The sequence below is a fragment of the Balaenoptera musculus genome, chromosome 15 (genome assembly GCF_009873245.2).
Source record: "Balaenoptera musculus isolate JJ_BM4_2016_0621 chromosome 15, mBalMus1.pri.v3, whole genome shotgun sequence".
In the NCBI taxonomy this organism is placed as follows: Eukaryota; Metazoa; Chordata; class Mammalia; order Artiodactyla; family Balaenopteridae; genus Balaenoptera; species Balaenoptera musculus.
The window spans coordinates 84,902,773-84,920,977 of NC_045799.1; the positions used below are offsets into that span (position 1 = coordinate 84,902,773).

Sequence of the window (18,205 nt, forward strand, 5' to 3'; positions counted from 1 at the left end):
TTTGGGTAACTTATTCTAGAACAAGCCACGCACTGTTTACTCGGCACTGAAGCAAGGGGCGGCCGCATGGTCCGTGGCACCCGAAGCCCGTTCCCGGGGGCACGACAGTCCCTCATCCCAGATGAAGCCATCCCAGGGCACAGCAGAACCTGAGGCTTCTGGAGAAAAACAGCTCATTCCCCTGCATCAACTGTACGTAAGTCTAACCCCTAAAAGCCCCGCGAACAAACCTCTCTTCTCTAACATGCTCTCACATTTGGTCTGTTCTTTGTCTGCATAAAGGAAGAAACTGACCAAAGTAAAAAGCCAAAAAAAACAGTCTTTCTCCTCCTTCTGAACTCCAAGCGGCCAAAGAAAGGGGTTTCTGTCTACAGAGATCTCACAACACGCCCGAGGAGATGCACAACTCACTCTGAATGGTCCACGCAGAGCTACCTTTAGAGGAAGTAAGCGCATTAGCTGAACGATGTCTGCGACCTTGAACTAGTCCTTCGCCAGGGCCAGTGAGGTCCAGAAAAGGGGCCAGGCAGCCCGGGGGCCCCCCACAAACCCATTCCCTTCCAGCTTGAGAATCACCGATGAGCGTTTAGCAACTCAGGAATCCACTTTCACCAAACTCCCACAAACAGCAAGCCCCAAACATGAACCAACCAGGCCCCGGGAGGGAGACCGAGGGCCCCCCTGCAGCGAGCGAGTCAGAGACGATGGCGTCCGGCCTAGGGACCACCCCCCCCTCAACAAGCACGACTCTGATCTCACGGGAAATGCAGGCTGTGTACCCTTTACGGACCTAAGAAGTGAAGCTGGATAGACTGACCACTGATCACAGGTTCTGCCCTCGACAGCGCTGTGTGACTGGGAGCTTCGCGTGCAGAGAAAGCTGCAGATGGCGGACGAGGGACCCTCGGTGTCCACTCCGGGGCAGCCGATGAGCTCCTAGGTGCAGCCCTTCCCACTTCCGACGCTGGACCCAACTGTCTTGGGGGAGATGCTCAACTGCTTAAGAGCAGTGATTTTCGTGACTTCCTTCCTGTGCAGAGAGCGTGTTTTCCTGTATCTGGCACTGGTAAAGGTGATGACTCGTCCAGCACAGCCGGACAGGTGGACCCAGGTACCCGGATAGAGAGGGAGCCACTGTGACAACAGGGGCCCAAGTGCCCTGCCCTGAGCCGCACCCACCTGGCGCGAATTCCAGCCCCTGGGTGCCCTGAGGCTGCAGTGACACGAGCACCAGGCCAGGTCGGCCAGGTCGACTCACTTGCGCTTACTTTCCCAGCCTCGGCTGGGTCAGCCCACGTGCCACACCCATGCTTGCGGGCCGGCGGCGGGTCGGCGGGTCATGGCTGCCAGGCCCCGAGGGCGGGGGTTCTCCTGGTCACTCTGGCCTGGCGCTCTTGCTCCCGTGGGCGGGCTTGGCGGGGGGAGGGGGTGTGGAACCATCTGAGGACATCGGCGATCCTGCTGGCCGCCACGTGCGTCTTCCTTGGGGAGCTGGCCACTCCTGGGCCTCCTGGCTACCAGCCCCAGGGCAAGTGCTGGCGGGAGCCACGCATGCCATCTGGTCAGGTGACCAAAGGCCCATCCGGAAGCATACCGTGAACCTGGAGTGGCAGGTCCCCCGAGGCCGGGCTCCACAGGGTCCCTTCTTCTCCTTCCCAGAAGGAGCTAAAAAGGCACAAGCTCTCCACGTGGCAGAATGTCACCGAAGGGTACCCTGTCCTGTCTCCCTTCCGGTTCCAGTCACCCCCCTCCACTCCCTTCTCCCTGAACCACGGCCAGAATAAACAGTGGGGTCGCCGCTGATAACAGACAGAAACCGAAGAACCTCAGGAGTCAGGAAAGCGCAGGGTCAGGGCCAGGCTGGCCAGACCAGGCAGCGAGGCCCGGAGCTGAGGGCGTCCTGTGGCCTCAGCTGTCCTGGGCACCCGTCCTCCGTGGGTGGCGCCAGCTCTCCCGAGGAGGCGAGCCTGTGGCATCAAGGACAGCCCGTGAGCAAAAAGCCCCTGCGGGAGGCCTGCGCGGCCCCGGGACCGAGCAGCAACGAAGGGGAAGGAAGCGATGGCCGCCCCGGAGCCCTGGCCGAGGACCCACAGGGGCCAGGCCACCGGTGTCGGGGCGACCGCCTCGGCCTCACTCGCTCTCACACTCGACCACACACACCAGGCGAGGCCAAAGACAGTCCACGCGACACAACACAGAACGTGAGCAGGGCGTGAGTGCCTCTCACCACCGGGCGGGAACGAGGCGCCACCCCCTCCCCGTCTTGGCCGTGTCACAGGAGAAATCCTCCCCACGTGGGGTTCAGTGCCGCGGACGCCGGACCAGGCGTTTCCCGGGCCGGGCGTGCGGGGACGACCGCGACAGCGAGAGCACCTGGCCACGCCTGGCCCTGCGGCGGCGCTGCCGTCGGGGCACTGATGCGGACGGCGCGTCGTAAGGGAGGAACCGTTTCCGCCAGGGCCCCCGGAGCTCGTGCGGAAGGGCCGACGCGGGGCGCCAGGCCAAGTTTAAAGCCACTTTTCACAGAGACGTGCTTAACATTTCCTGAGAACGTTCTCCCAGAGAAGCTGAAGGACTACAGGCTCCCCCTCCTCTGCTCACGTCTCCGGGGGGGCGCAGGGGGTCCCACCGAGCCGGCGAGAGCTGCGGGCCGAGCCCAGGGCCTTTGGCGCTGCGGGCAGCAGACACGGTTCCGATGGGAAACGCCAGGCAGGCTGTCGGGCGGTGAAGACACTGGAACCTGGTGATAAAGCCTGGTGAGCGGCCGCGTGGCAGCCGGCCATCAGAGCCACAGGGAAACAGGGGCCACTCGACGTGACAGTCCTCCTGTCGAGCGGCCACCTCCTTCCCCCGAGGACCAGTGGCCGCGTGTCCCCCGTGTGGCCGGGACGCAGGCCAGACGCTGCAGCCGCTGGCTCAGGTGGGTCTTTCGTGTGAACAGCTTTCTGCCTTGAACACCAGTCCTGGAGGCCGTCAGTCTTTCTTGAAGTTAACAGACAGAGCGGCAAGTTTACCCTCCGTGGGATTAATGCCAGTAAGAAGCCCAGACCTACAGCTGCTAAACTGTCTACAGATGAAAACCGCAAAAACAGATGATCCCTTCTGTGTCTGTCTCAGGTTGACGATGAAGCCTGAATTCCGTGTTTCAGCAAAACCAGACACACCTGGGGCCCAAAGCCAAACCAGGCGCCTCCCCTCCGTCCCATTAATGCCAATACTTTCTATGTCGCTTTTAGGAGAAGAAACCATAGGACAGTCTGAAATCCGGCGGTGCTGCCTTTCTCTCGCCTCTTTCCAGTCTCTTACAAACAGGGCTGGATCCCCAGGCCCGCGCTCTCCTTCGGAGGCCCGTCCGCAGCAGGCTGCGTCTCTGTCTCGTCCTCGGGGCGAAGGCTGCTCTGGGAGCCTGGCTCCTGTGCGGGGTCGGGGCCGCCGGGACGTGTTCCCGGAGACGCTGAGCTACAACCTTCTCCCCACGCCCTTGACGAAAGGCACGGGGAGAAAAGGTGCTGCTGGGGGAGAAGGAAACGAAAACAAAGAATTCCCAGAACCGTACAATCAGCTGTCTGAACATGTTTATGGGTTTTTGTCTTAAACCAGAGCGGGGGCAGGAGACAAGATGCCGGGAGGATGCGTGTGTCCGGGTGCACGTGGACGGAGAAGTCCTGCCCGTGTGGCACCGAGCGCGGTCTGCGTGGAGCCCCCTCATCTCGGTCCCGAGCGGCGGTGGTGTCGGCCGCCTCGGCCCAGCTCCGGAACTCCTTCTGGCGTGTGTCCCGCTCCACCTCCACGCGGGCGACGTCACTCCCCGGTCCCGGGGCCCTGTGGGCCGGCAGCCGCAATCGCCCCGGCCTGCGTGGTCACGGTCCCCAGGGGCTCCTCCACTCGGGACCTCTTGACCTCGGGCTCCCCGGGGGGCGAAGCGGAGGGGGCGGTGGCGGCGGTGCTGGGGGCCGCCGCTGCTGCCGGCTCCTCAGGCCCGACCTCGCGCACACGCGTGACCACCACCGGGGTGGACGAGCTAGCCTGAGCCGCGAGGAGCTGCAGGGGGCTGGCGAGGGCTAGGGCGGAGGAGAAAGAGTCACGTTGGGAGGCCGGCTGGGAGCAGCGCTCGTCTGTCCTGCGTGGCCACACGAGGGCCAAGGGACGTAGGGGCCCAGCTCCCTGGCACGCCGGGCGCCTCTGGGTAAAGCCAGCGGCAGCACTTGGCCGCCAGCCCCTCCCGGACCCCGGCCCACTCCCCGCCCCAGGGGCCTCCGTCCCTGTCTCCTCCTCATGCCGCTGCTTGTGTGTGTGTATCCCTCTAGACACCCCACTGGCTCCCGCCTCCCCTCCGGCAGGGCCTGCCCGCACCACGGAGCTCTCTCCCCCCAGACCTCCCCACACCCTCCTGCGTGGCGCTCAGGGCGCCAGTGCCGTTTCACTTCCCTCTCCGACCTCTATCCCCCTAGCAGGGCATGAGCTCCGTGACCTGGGGATTTTGCCTGCTCCCTCGGGGCTACCCTAGCATCGTACCCCAGCGCCTGGCACATAGCAGGTGCTCAATACACTGAATGGATGACCACATTAACTGGGAAAATGTTCTTGCTGCACTGACCCTGGTCAAAGCACAGAGCTTAAGGCCAGGAAGTGGACGCCGGGCAGGGCCTCACCGTAAGCGCTGCCGGCTAGACTACTCGTGGGGACGGTGTGCTTGCCGTTCTGAGTGACGGCCCGGACCGGAAGGTGGTGCTGCCCGATGGTCACTGGTGTGGCCGGCTGCAGGATGGTGACCGTGTGTCCGGGGACCCCTGGGGCCATCTGGCTGGCCACCGTCTGGATCACTCGGCTGGCGGCAGGGATGGTGGCAAACGCGATGGTGGGCTTCTCTTCCAAGCCTGCGGGGACAGCGTGCGTCAGAGCCACATTCATGGCACCCGCGGTGGCACTCACAGGCGTCTCAGCCTGAGCCTGTCCACGTGGGGAGGGGGGCCCTGAAGCAGGGACACTGGGAAAAGACCCTGGTTCTCAACAGAAAACTTCCAGTGATGGAATGTTTTGAAACAAGAGTAAAGCAAGCAATAGGGCTTTAGGAAAAAATTTAAATACCTTGCACTTTAACCAAAGCAAGTTTAATCTAAGAGAAAAAGTGTATTATTTGGAATGAAAGGACTTGCACTTGGAGCCATAACTCAGTTTTCTTTTCCCAAAGCGCATGTGTCGTTAGGACGGTATTACAGAAGACGCAGCCGCTGAGATCAGCCACCAGCGGTCAGTAAGAGGCTGCTTCACGCAAAAGCGTTCCCTCGAGGGTCTCTGACAGCACTGGTTGCATTTTCAACATTTACCTCATTAATTCCCTGGGACCCAGATTTCTAACTCAGGACTTTTTTTACTTTGAATGCCTTCTAAGGACCCCTGCTGGGGGTTCTACAGGACTCTTCCTCCGACTCCGATCTGAGTCCCCGTACCTAGTTCAGGGGCAGCTGGGGGCGCTGGGCATGTGAGTGCTGCACACAGGGAACAGCGTTGCAGAGGATAATCAGTGCTGCTTCATAGGACGCGCTTCCCCAAAAACAGGAGTGGGGAGGAGCGGCCGCAGCCCGGGAGCCACTGTCGCCCAGAATAGCCTGTGCCCCACGCCTGGGCTCTCCAGCCCCCCAGCCCAAGCTGACGGCTCCACCTTCTGGAGACCCACGTCCCCGCCGAGGCACCACTTGGCGACGTTACCTCTCGCCTCACTGCCCAGGTCCAGCACGGCCGTGCCCGCCGCTTCGTGGGCGCCCCCCGCCGAGGCCTGGCTGGCGAGGATGTATCCGTTGGCGGAGCTGGCGGAGGTGGTGACCACCCTGAGCATGGTGACAGGGGGCGCCTGCTGCACCACGTGGATGGCGTGGCCCGAGGGCTGCTGGGCCGTCACTAGGGAAGCCGGCATGTAGGCCACGGGCTTGGCCACCAGATTGGGCGGTCGGGGCGGCACGGCCATGATCACCGGCTGGGCGCTGACGGGAGAGCCTGCGGAGGAGGACGCGGGTCAGCGGAGACCCCCGCTTGCTCCCTTCCTGGGTGGGGCGCGGCTCCGAGCTCCGCCACATCAGACCAGAGGACAAGACCCTTCTTACCGGGTGCGCTTTGGGAATACCGATACTCGGGAACAGAAGCTAACTTTGCCCCAAAGTCAGGGTCATGCGGAATGGGTGAGCCCTCCCGGGACAGGCACTCTGGAGTCTGCAGGCCACTGGAACGCGGGGACATGAGCCCGGGGTGGGTGGGTGAAGCTGGGGCGCTCCTAGGAGGGGGGGAGACAGGACCACAGCAGTGAGTACGTACGACAAGAAACGAAGACGACACTTATCAGAACGGGAGACGTCTCAACACCCGTGCCCTACATGCTGCCTTTGCCCAACTTTTCCTGATGCTTCTCTATCCTCGCGAGGGACTTCCGACCCTGGCACTCCGCCCGGTACACGTAACATCACCCAGCGTTTAAAGGCCCAGCGAAGGCCACGATCCAGAGAGTTTACCTCCTGAAGGCCCGGGCCAGCCTCCCAGGAAAGCGGCTCGGGCTTCTGGGTGAAAAACAGCAGCTTTGCTGGGATGGGCACCAACCTCCCCCTGGACAAACTGACACCCGGAGAGCAAAGCACATGTTGGGAGCCCAGCCGTTTTGTCTCGCACAGACAATAATCCACAGAACACTTCGCCTGGCTCTAAAATCGAGCATCTTGCCCAGCTCCTGCCCAGAGCATTGCCGGGATGGGCTGGACAGCAAGACCGTCCCCGACCCAGGCCCAGCCGCCTCATCTGACTGGTCTGACGCTCAACCTGGTAGCCACCGGGTCACTCTCCAGTCCTCGCGTCTGTGACGGCCCTGACTCTCACCGTGAGGGTCCGAACTCCCATCGGGGCCTGTCTAATCCGGCTTTGCTCCTCCATCCCCAGCACAGGCACCCCTGCCTTCTCTCCCTGAGACGTGGCGCGTACCAAGCTTTGGCTGAGCTCTCCTCCTGGCCTGGGGGCTCCCTTCCCGAGCCCCACCCGCCCCAATGCAAGTTCTACCAGCACAAGAACAGGTTCCCAACGACCAGTGTGACCTTGAGGACGGGCCCCCTTACGGACACTCTTTACGGGGGCTCCCTGGGCAGCGCTGGACACACAGCGCAGGCCCAGTCACTATTCCCAGCTGGCCGGCAGGCTTGTCTACACGTGACAAGCAGTGTTGGTCACGGGGTTGAACCGTGTCCCCCAAAGACATGCTGGGGTCCTACCCTCCAGGGCCTCAGAAGGGGGCCTTCCTTGGAGACAGGGCCTGTAAGAGGTGGTCGAGTCAGATGAGCAGGAGGGGGCCCTCGTCCGCCTCCGTTCCTCCGTTTCCCCCCATTCCCACTGCGCGTCACCCCAGCGTCCGAGAACCGACGTGGAGGACCAGCTGCCGTGCCTGCTCACTGCCTACCGCAGGGCTGGCCGGGCCTGAGCCGGTCTCTCCAAAAACCAGTGAGGAGGTTTGAGTGGCCACGGCCCCCGGGGGCGGTGGGGCGGGGACTTACCTGGACGACAGCGGCCCGAAGGGGGTGCGGAAGCAGGAGACGCCCCGCTGCCTCCGTTTCCGGAACGCCTGCTCCACGAGCTTGGCCTCGGAGGCGGGGTCTATCCGCCAAAAGGACCCCTTCCCGGGCTCCTCCTGGGAGCGAGGGACCTTAATGAAGTAGCGGTTCAGAGAGAGGTTGTGGCGGATGGAATTCTGTGGGCAAAGCAGAGAGAGTCACTGGTCACGGTGGGTCAGACCTGAGCACAGCAGCCGGGAGACCACGGCCCCGGGTCCGGGCCGGAGAAGTCTCCTCGGGGGCGGGGGGGGGCGGCTCACTGGGGAAGGACAGGGGTTTCACAGTGGTTTTTCTTGTGAAAACTCAGCACAGGCTCACGACCACCCCTTAAACAGGAAGCGAAACAGAAGGACAAGCCCTGGCCTGGGAGACGCCCAGCTCAGAGCTCGTACTGAACCAACTAGCCAACGGGACAGAGTGGCCACGGAGGAGACCTGAGCGGCTGTGACGTGCTGGCTGTGGCCAAGGCCGGCGACAGTCTTGTGAACCCACACAAGAAACCGTCTGGAAAGAGCGGGGACAGCGTGTTTCCAAGTTAGCGCAGGAGACGCCGGCGCACCGAGCGTGGGACCGTTTCCGGACCCAAGGGGGTGCTCACTCTGGACACGGCGCGGCCGTCCGGGGAACGAGCCCCCAGCCCCCGGGGCTCGTAAAGTCGGGGCCCAGGCGCGCCGCACCTGCCAGCCCTTGTCGGCTGTCCGGTAGTACGGGTAATGCTTGGTGATGTGCGCATAGATGCCGCTCAGCGTCAGCTGCCGGTCCTGCGCCGAGGAGATGGCCTGCACGATCAGCTGTGCGTAGGAGTACGGCGGCTTCGACTCGTCCTGAGGACACAGCCAGTGTGGGGTTAGCCCGGAAAGACGCTTCCGGTCCGACCCCCCGCCAGGCCACCTGCTCATGGAGAAAACCCTCCAATGAGGGCGCGGATTTGCAGGGTCTCCGCTAAAACCAATCCCCACGACCTCCTCTTGTTTAATCCACGTGGTTTAAGCTAGGAAGAGCTGTGTCTCCCTCATGAGGGTAAAAATTAGGTTTATTCATAGTTTAATTCTGAAATTTCTCACCTCCTCTACAAATTGATTTAAAAACAGTGGTCAGATGGGAATGAACTAAGACAAAGCTGTAAGGCGAGAGTCTGACGTTCTTCTCAGAGACTGTAATTACGCTCGGAGCCATCCCGCCCCCGTGGACGGGACGAGGGGAGGCCGAGGGAGGGAGGGGCAGGGACGCCGGCACCCCACGCCCGGGCACCGGCCAACGCGCCGAGGGCTGAGACCTTGGGGCTGTCGCCTCCGGACGCGTCGGCCTGCTGCTCCGAGGCGGCCTTCGCGGCGAACTCCGCTGCCAGCTGCAGGTCCGAGGTCACGTTCTGGACGAAGCGGTAGCCGGAGGACCCGGCCCCTCGGGGGCTGGCCGGGCAGGAGTTGGGGACACTGCGGAGAGAAAGGACACGTCCTGAGTTCTGACCCTGAGCCGAGGAGGCGGGCCCGGTGCTACAGGATGTCCGGACCCCCGGACGGCGCGGGGGGCCGGAGCTCATGGCACTGCCCCACCCCCACTGTCCTGACACCGCACCGAGGGCGGCCAGGGGACTTGGGCGGGTGACGGCCACACGATGGCGCCCGAGAAGAGGCCAGGACGCGGGGAAGCACAGTGCCCGCCTCCCAGACCGGTTCCCAGGCCCGTGGCGCCCACCGTCAAGGTCGCCGCCTCAACCCACGGGTTCCGGGGAAGGGGGGGGGGGGCTCCTCTCCGGTTGGAAACTGCAAGCCAATCCGTGGGCGGGAAACATCGGAGCTCCCACTCCGGGTCTCAGCCCGCACGGCCCGAGCTGTCTGCGGTCTGTCCCCGCTGCCCTGCAGCTGGCACAGCGGGGCCCGCCAGCCACGGGCATGGCCCAGTTCCCGCTGCTAACAAGGTGGGCTGCGGTCTTCAAACCATGTCGCAATTTTGATCTTGTAAGTTACAAGTATTCCGAGAAAATCCACACAAGCTCTGAAAGTGGGTCCCAAACCCAGGTAAAAAGTGTCCCTGCTGAGAGCTGACCGAGAGCCCGGGGTTGCCGGCCTCCTTCCGCTTATCCCCGTGAGTGCTGAGGCCAGCCTGCCCACATCCACCAGCACCCCCGGAAGGCGCCCTCCGTTCTCCCAACGCGCCCAGGCGTTCCCGCCATTGTCCAAATGACAAGACGCCCCCCAAATCCCCACAAGTCAAGCTCATGTGAAAGCTCTTTGTGCCACTTTCCCGGACACACACGCAGCGCCTCCTCTCCGGCTGAGCTGCCATCTCTGGCTTCCCTGCCCAGCTCCTCAGAAGGGGGAGCCGTCTGTGGCTTTGAAGGAGGGGCTCAGGAGACAGTTACTAAACACGGGAAGGGAAGAACGAAAAAATAAAACACTGAGACTGGGAAGAACCTGGCAGTTGATATGAATGGTGAATTCCGCTACAGTCGGTAATTACCCCTTTTTGGTCAGGAATCTGCAATCTATGTAGAAATTATAAGGAATCTTTTTTTTTTTTTTTTTTTTTTTTGAGAATTCTTGTTCTCCTCCCCACTAGATTCCCCAAACATGGAGACAGTAAGTCCTGTGAGTATAGAAATTTTAACCAACAACCGTTAAGGTAGGATGCAGTAATAAAAGCAGCTCTTTCTGAATTTCATTTTGAACGAAACATACAAAACCCAAGCTTATAAAGTAAGGCAGGAGGGGAGAGAAGGCGTCTTACTAGTGACATGCTCACACACTCAGCGTCAGGTCTTCCAAATGCATCCATCCGGGAACCAAATGCCATGGCACACAGTGGCTCAATGAAGGTGCAACCCTGATGGGGGCTGGGGGGAGGGGCTTCCTGAAGCCTCTCTGCCCTGCTTCCTCCAACGACGTGGTGCTGCAGGACGTGCCAGCACGGAAGCGCCGGTTCGCCAGCTCCAGTCCCAGACACGTTCAGCGCCCCTTCTGGACTTGCACACAGGTGAACCGAAACACCACGCCTGGCCCATGCTCTGACCACAGGGGGCGAGAACCGTCCCCCGGAAACACACTGGCCTCAGGACAGATCAGGAAACGTCCAGGTTGGTGGAAACAGACAGTGCAGGGCTTATCTGGGAAAACCTCGCTGACATCTGACCTCTGTGACCCACGGGGCACCCTGACCAGTGCAGACGACAGACAGCGACTTCTGGGCTTGGGCACTGGGGATCCACTGTCTGTCCCAAGTCCATATTTTGTAAAAGATCATAGGAAATTTATATCTAACTCTCAAAAAGCAAAACCCAGAGAAAAGTCTGTCATCCCCCACAGAATGATTTCTAGTGGAAATAATGAACAGCGGGCTGGCAAGGCCGGCTCGCAAACGGGAGGAGAGGCCGGGCAGCCTCCACGCCACTTTCTACGACGTGGCAGGCTTGTGCTGACAAACCCTTCCTGGGGAAGCGTCCGCGGGGACAGGGCACCGCTGATGCCCAGAGGGCCCAGCAGGCCCGGCCTGGAGAACGTGCGTTCGTGCACACCGCCGCACAGACCTCAATAAACCCCATTCAGCTGTCACTGCAGGCTGGCCTCGGCCCAGAGGGCTGTGCCTGGTACCCCGCCGCCCTGGCGTCACACGTCCGGAGGGCAGGAGCAGAGGAGGAAGGAGGTGAGCAGGACGTCTCTGGGCTGAGAACATGCAAGTCAAAGGCGGGCCTCGTGGGGGTGTGTGTGGGGCGGGGGTTCTGGGCGTCTGGGGGGCGTGTCCCACCCTGGGGAAACCGACCAAGACACTGAGTGTCCCCCGAGGGAGTTTCCTAGTCCTCTGCAAAGTCCCTGACAATCAGCAAAATAGGAAAGATTCCTACAGTATAAACACACACGTCGTCTCTAGAGGGGCGGGGGAGAGGAATGCCGGGCCCCCTGGGACGCCAGGCTTCAGCAAAGAGCCGCCCACTGCAGGGCCCCCCAAGTGCCCGGGGTGGGGGAAGTCTGATTTGCGGACGGGGTAAAGCAGCAGAGGCCAAGCAGCCTGGAACTACCGGACCTCACGTGATAAACACCGTTCTTCCCACCTTGAGGTTGCAAGTGGGAACGACGTGGAAGACGCACTTTAGGACATCAGTCACTGACCTCGCCCCCACCCCCCTTTTACGGAAAAACAACTCCTAAGTCACATTTCCATTCAGGCAAGAAGGGCTTCGGCTCAGGAGTGGAGATGGCTCACGGCTGGCCGGTCCTGCCAGCGGCTGCCCTGCATCTGGGCCACCGTCTCACCAGGACAAACGTGCCAGGCCCTGGGACAGTCCAGGCCCAGAACATGACTCCTGTGACCGCTCAAGACACACCTGGAACCACACCGCACCCTGTATTCACAGCAGCCTGACGGAGAGAGAGCGCCCAGGCCCACTACGAGGGTGAGAGCGCCCACTACGAGGGTGAGAGCCTGAGCTGAGAAAAGCAGATCTGACCAGAGGCCACTGTCCCCAGAGACGTGCTGAGCCTCGTCCGGGCTCCTGCCGTCCCCACGGTGTGGCCTTTGCTGCCCCGCTCAGACGCCTGGCGGTCCGGCTCCACCTGGGCCTCAGCAAAGCGCGCAGGCGGGAGGCTCTGGGTCCTGCCCCTCCCGAGCCAGCCTCCTGGGAAGGAAGTCCTGCTGGTCCCGCACCAGAAACATTTTCTTTCAGTGTTACTTGTTTATAAAGCGTTTCAGCCACTTAAAGAAAATCTGCTTATGGCACAATTTGCCTCAAATCGATTCCAAGCTGTAGAAGGACTTTTCAACAGAAAAAAAATTATAATTAAAAAAAAAAAGGAAGTGGGAATGGATCTGAAATGGAGGTGGGAACGTGGGCCGCCCAGGCGCGGGGGCAGCGTGGCCCCTCCACCCTGGCCCTGTGCCTCGTTTGCCTGGATGGAGGGCAGCTGGGCCAGACAGGACACGGGGAACACACAGAGGAGGGGCTCGCGGAGGACGCCAGACGGCGGGGAGGGGGGTTGCCGGGGAGAAAGCAAAACAAAGCAGGATCACAGCTCCAAAGAGGTGAAGAGGTTGTATTCACAACAGTAGGACACAATTAAGAGGACATCTGGAGAACAAGGAAATGCTCTTACAATTTTTAAAAAGAGGAGAAATAAAAGTTCAATAAAGGGTGGAAGGAGAAACTTGAGAAAAGCAGAACGCAGAAAAGAGAAAGGGACGGACAGAGGAAGAGCAAGGTGGGAAAAGAAGAAGAGTACGCAGGGGGAGAGAACGTCACAGAAGTAAGAAGGTAACTTCCTAGAAATGTAGGAACTGAGTCTTCAGAGTCTTAATGAGTCCCATTAAATGTCCAGCCCCCTCCTAGGCACCCCGCTGAGACGGGGCCGGTGCTGCGGATGCCGGAGACCCAAGCCCACCCTCCGCCCCCAGGGGACACACTGTACAAAAGGGCCAGGATCACAGGAGCATCAGACTTCTTAACAGACATACTCGAAGCTAGAAAGCGACATCAATTCTGAGCAAAAACGTTTCCAATCTAGAACTCTCTACCCAGGATAACCATCTACCTAGTGTGAATGGAGAATAATGATAATTTTCAGGTGTGGAAGTTTTTATTAAAAAATTTACCTTTCCTGTCCCCTTCCCCAGGACTAGAAGATGTTGTCCAATAAAAGGAAGGAGCAGATCAGGAAAGGGAAGACTGGGGAGCTGGGAGAGAGGGGATTCCCAGGATGGTGTGGAAGACGATCCCAGGGTCAGAGGCGCCCCCCGCACCTCGGGGCCAGGCGGGAGGAGGCCTGGGTTCCAGGTGATGACGTAAATGGGAAGGATGTGCCAGTCGTCCCAGGTACCAGGAGATCTAACCAAACAGAGAAGGGGCCACTGTAACTGCTGGGAGCACAGGCCGGGGAGAGGCTGAGCAGTGCGGCCATCACACAGCCGCACTGAGGCCACTAACCAACACTTCTGATGCAATCTCGTTGGGCCGATGGGGTGGGAGGAAAAGCCAAGTCCTTTATCCCACAGGAAGTCAGTGTATGATGATCTGAAACTGAGACACCAGAGGGTGAGTAGGTGCCGAGGGGCGTGAGGACAGGCTGGGCGTGGCCAGGGGCTGTTTCATCATCACCAGCCCTGCAGAATCTTCTGCTTTCTTAGATCACGTGCACATATTACTTTGATATGAATAAACCTTTAAAAAACAAGAATGACATCAGTACCGCCTCTCTCCCTGTGGGCACCTGCTGAACGTGCAGCCCAGCCGTTCTACCCGCTCTGCTGGAGAACCACCTCAGTCTCCCATCTGCAAAGTGGGGACGGCAAGGCTGTGACACCACACGGCAATACCACACAGCAACACTGCACAGGACCACTGTGGAGGTGAACGGATGTACTGAGCTCCCAGCCCACCGCGCAGGTCCGGCGTGTATGTCAGAGACAGTTCTATTTTTATCACTGTTCTTAAAATCTTGTGGCTCATGACCCTAACAAGTGTATTTTAACCAAAATAATCAAACCTGAGGGTTCCATGGCCTCAGCACAGACCGTTTAGACACTTCAGAGAGGCGATTTCAGACCCAGGAGACTAAGAAACTGGAAACAGCTGTCTGGCCCTCGGTGGGGAACTGGTCAACCAAGTACAGGACACGTCAAACAGTCCACTGTGCAGCCACAAGCGATGCAGTGACACAGAAAGGAGCCCGAGACACAGAGGGACAGGAGAAAAAACAAGCTGCAGGACACTCTGAGCTTCAAAGGACCTTTCTGGGGAGGGGTCACCAGTACTCACACCCGTCAGACAAGCTCTTGGGCATGTTCAGAGAAGACGCACCTGCAAACATGGACTCCTCTCCAAGAATGTCACTGCACGATTTTTATTTTCTGAAACATTTCAGTTTTGTAGAGTGCACATATATTGTAATATTTCTGTAATCCGGGGGAAAATAAAGGGAAAGAGAGGCCAGTCTCTTAAGAACACCTGTGCTCGCTAAGAGAAACTCAGTGCTGTGAAATCCTGGGGCACTATTTTAAAAGGTTAACTCATTTATGAAACACACCTTGTCCCAGTGAGAACAATGAGCGAACCGGCCTGAACCCAGAAGTACCAGGTGCATCTCCCTCTGAGGAGAGGGCAGATCCGGGCGGGGGGCCCATGCCTCCCTCAAGTCCTCCTCCAGGCTCTGCCTGCTTCCGGAAACCCAGAGCCGCAATCTGGAAAGGAAGGGCTCTCGGCGGCAGGGCACCAGGCTGGGCCTCGCCCAGAAGGCACACCCAAGAACACGTTACATGGCACCCATCCCCCGAAGATGTGCCCGAGAGCAGGGAAACAGCCGCCCCAATGGACACGAGACTAAAGCACAAGTCCAGTCAACCTCCTCTCAACAATTTAAAGCCAAAGAACACCCTGGCACGGATGTAGGCAGAAGGAAAACTATAAAGAACACGGAGGGCCGCACCTTTCTGTGCAGATGAACCAATTTTTATTCCTCCCAAGTTTTCAGATGGGGAAAGGGACCAGGTGGGTGTGAGTAGGGCTGGGGGGGTGCGAGGGCCACAGGTGCCCACTGACGGTGGGTCTCCCAGACCAGCCAGGCAGGGCTCCCCACTGCGCAGGCACCTTCCTCTCTGGGTCACTCAGGGGAACTGAGGAAACGCTGCAGCTGGCAACTTCGCAACAGAATAAATCACTCTCAAGGAAGGATCCAAAGTTTGCCAGAAACACAAAGACCTTCCAACAGCCAACTCGACAACCTCCCAACTCAAAAGACACTTAACACTGCGAAGTGAGTTAGGACTGAATCTCGCGCAGCGGCGAAGCAGGAGTGGGCTGGAAGGTCATGGTTAAAAGTGGTTTAGGTTCTGAGGCTGGTTGCTTAATTTTTATTTCCTACAGGGTTCCGCTAACCTTGGCCAAATTCCACAACACAAATTACTTTTGGTTTTGATCTCTGTACTACAAAAATTAAGAAACGCCTTCCTCAAGAAATAGCTGCTGAAAGCTTACTCTTAGTATAAATTAGCTGCTCTCTTTCTGTGCTGCTCCCTTCCTCTGGTTGAATTTCAGCATTTTTCTTAACAAGAGAGATCATTCATTTTCTGGGTGGAGGACTTCAGCGCAGGGAAAAAACCCCGCAGAACCCGCCCCCGGCCCCGCCCGGCCACCAGGGGAAGGGGGGGGGGCGGGTCAGCAGGGCAGGGCGGGGCCGCTCCTACAGGTGCAGCCGCTCGCTCCCTACACCTCGAGAGGACGGGCCCAGAGCCGGAGGAGGCCGACCCAGGCCGAGGCCTGCGAGCCTCTGCAGCTGAGCCGCCGGGCGAGCGGGCCAACCGGGCAGCGCGCTCAGACGCTCCAAATGGGGACCGCGGCGGGGAGGGGCGGGGCGGAGGCGGTGGGGGCCGCGGGAGGGTCGCGGGGGCGGGGCGGGGATTACGGGGGGGGGGGGCGCGGGGGCGGGGCGGGGACCGCGGGGGCGGGGATTGAGGAGGGGGCCACGGAGGGGGCCACGGTGTGGGGGGCGGGCGTAGGGACGGACGGGCGCAGGGAGGGTGCCCGGGCGGGGTGGGGGGAGGCAGCTGTTTGTAAACACGCCGGTCCCGCGCCTGCGCCGGGCGCGCCGGAAAAGGATCTGGGCAGCAAAACCTCAAGGGCCTCTGAGGTTTCCAGCGGGCAATCGGATTCCGCGGCGCCAAGATAAACGGATGTAAACAGAAATCCTTTTCGGTGACACTTAAAGGCCCAGAGTGAAAGAGCCAGTCTCAAAGTTAACTACTTTCCCCGCAAAGCTGTTCTACCGGATGAAGACCAGAGGCGGGTGCCCCCGGCGGCCCGGCGCCCCAAGCCCCACTCGGGCCCGGGGTCTCCACAGTCACATGGCCGCGACTTCCCAGAACTGCGCAGGGACACCCGCCTCATTCTGCTCGGTGACGCCATCTACGCCCCTTTAGAACCGCCGGCGCCTCCTAACACACAGGCGGCCGCAGCACGTGGAGCTGCTGCACTAGCTCAGCCTGCTGGCCACTGTTTTTATTCAAAATGTTACTGGGAATTATATTTATTTTATGAAGACCTCCAGGTACAAACCAAAACATTTTTCCTTCTTAAAAAAGCGTCGCAAAAAAAAAAAAAAAAAAAGCGTCGACGTGGCTGGATTATGAACTGATTATTAGCAGCCCCACGCCAGTCTAAGGCTGACCGCGGGCTCTGGTTTCACCAGGCGTGTAAGGGCTCCGAGGCCCACACGCCTGTCTGGCTCCCAACGGCACGTAAAACACACTTGGCCACTGCTCCTGCAGCTGCTCTGAGGTGCTCCTGGATAAAGGTGTCAGTGCATACAAGCTTTTTTATCAGCTTCACTGAGCTATAATTCACACACTACACAATTCACCCGTTTCAAGCGTACAATTCAGTGGTTTTTAGTGCATCCAGAGTTGTGTGACCATCACCTCATTGCACAATACTGTCGTCACCCCAGAAAGAAACTCCTTGACAGGGAGCAGCCCCACTCCCTTGAACCCCCCAGCCCCTGGCAGCCTATTTTCTTTCTCTAAGGATTTGCCTATTCTGGACATTTCCTATCAACAGAATCACACAATGTGTGGTCTCTGGGGACTGGTTGCTTTCACTTTGCATCATGTTTTCAAGGGTCATCCATGTTGTACCAGGTGTCAGCAATTCATCCCTTTTTATGCTGGAATAACCCTCCACCCTGTGGCTGTAACACATTTTCTCTCCACTCAGCAGCTGATGGACACGTGAGCTGTTTCCACTTTGGGGGCTGCTATGAATAACACTGCCATGAACCCTTGTGGATGAGTTTCCACGGAGACCTCACGATCCAGGGAGCTGCTGGGCGGTTAAGGTAACCCTTTAACATTTTGAGGACCTGCCAGACTGTATTCCAAAGTGCCTGCTTCAGTTTACTACACAAAATTTTTTATCTATGCATAAACTATACACATGTAAGTAAGTGCAAGAGCATTTTCATAGCACAACTTCATCGTTAACTCCAGTGGAGCCCTCATGTTTTAGATTATTTTCAAGGTACATGTCTCAAAGAACAGTGAGATGACGTGCTAAATTTCGGGTTTGAGAACAGAGCTATTGCTGGAAACCTGAAAAGAATTAAAGAAAAAAATCTCTCTCGTAAATCCCTAAGGACTAAATAAAACAACACACGTCCAGCGGCTGGGCGCAGGGCCTGGCATACAGCGGGTCTCCATCACTCACTGCTCCCCTTGGCGTCCCAGACGTCTGCGATGTTGGAGGGATTCACTGAGGGAGAAAACGAAGCCCGAGGAGGCTGCAGAGACCTGCCCCCAGTTCTCCCACCAACTGGAGATGCGGCCAGAACCAGAATTCAGGTCCGTGACATTTCAAAGCCGTCCCTGAGCTTTCTCTCCATAAGAGAAACGCGCCCGCCTGCTCACTGGCTCGGGAGGAAATTGACTCCAAGCAACTCAGTGCAGATGACTCGACACATCATGGGAGGAAAACAAAAGGCACAAGTGAAACCAGTGGTGATGCCATGATTAACCCATCTGGGCTTCTAAGTGTAACCCTTAAAGGTCCCAGACCAGGGACCACGAGCCTGGCTGGTCAGCCAGAGGAGAGGCCTGGTAAGACTCAGGGACGCAAAGCTCGAGCTCTGCTGGGAAGCGCTTCTCGGAGT

General features: G+C 59.1%; 1 protein-coding gene across 1 annotated transcript in view; it reads right to left on the reverse strand.

Moving 5' to 3' along the window:
• Positions 1-3,563: 3,563 nt before the first annotated feature.
• FOXK1 (forkhead box K1) overlaps positions 3,564-18,205 on the reverse strand; it is a 60,704-nt gene continuing 46,062 nt past the window's right edge. Inside the window, exons 3-9 of the mRNA XM_036826058.1 lie at positions 8,860-9,016; positions 8,261-8,407; positions 7,527-7,720; positions 6,102-6,268; positions 5,710-5,994; positions 4,653-4,877; positions 3,564-4,061 (exon numbers count right to left, since the gene is read on the reverse strand). Of these exons, the coding sequence (XP_036681953.1) occupies positions 3,802-4,061; positions 4,653-4,877; positions 5,710-5,994; positions 6,102-6,268; positions 7,527-7,720; positions 8,261-8,407; positions 8,860-9,016 (1,435 nt within the window). The 3' untranslated portion in view covers positions 3,564-3,801. The remainder of the gene's footprint in view (positions 4,062-4,652; positions 4,878-5,709; positions 5,995-6,101; positions 6,269-7,526; positions 7,721-8,260; positions 8,408-8,859; positions 9,017-18,205) is intronic.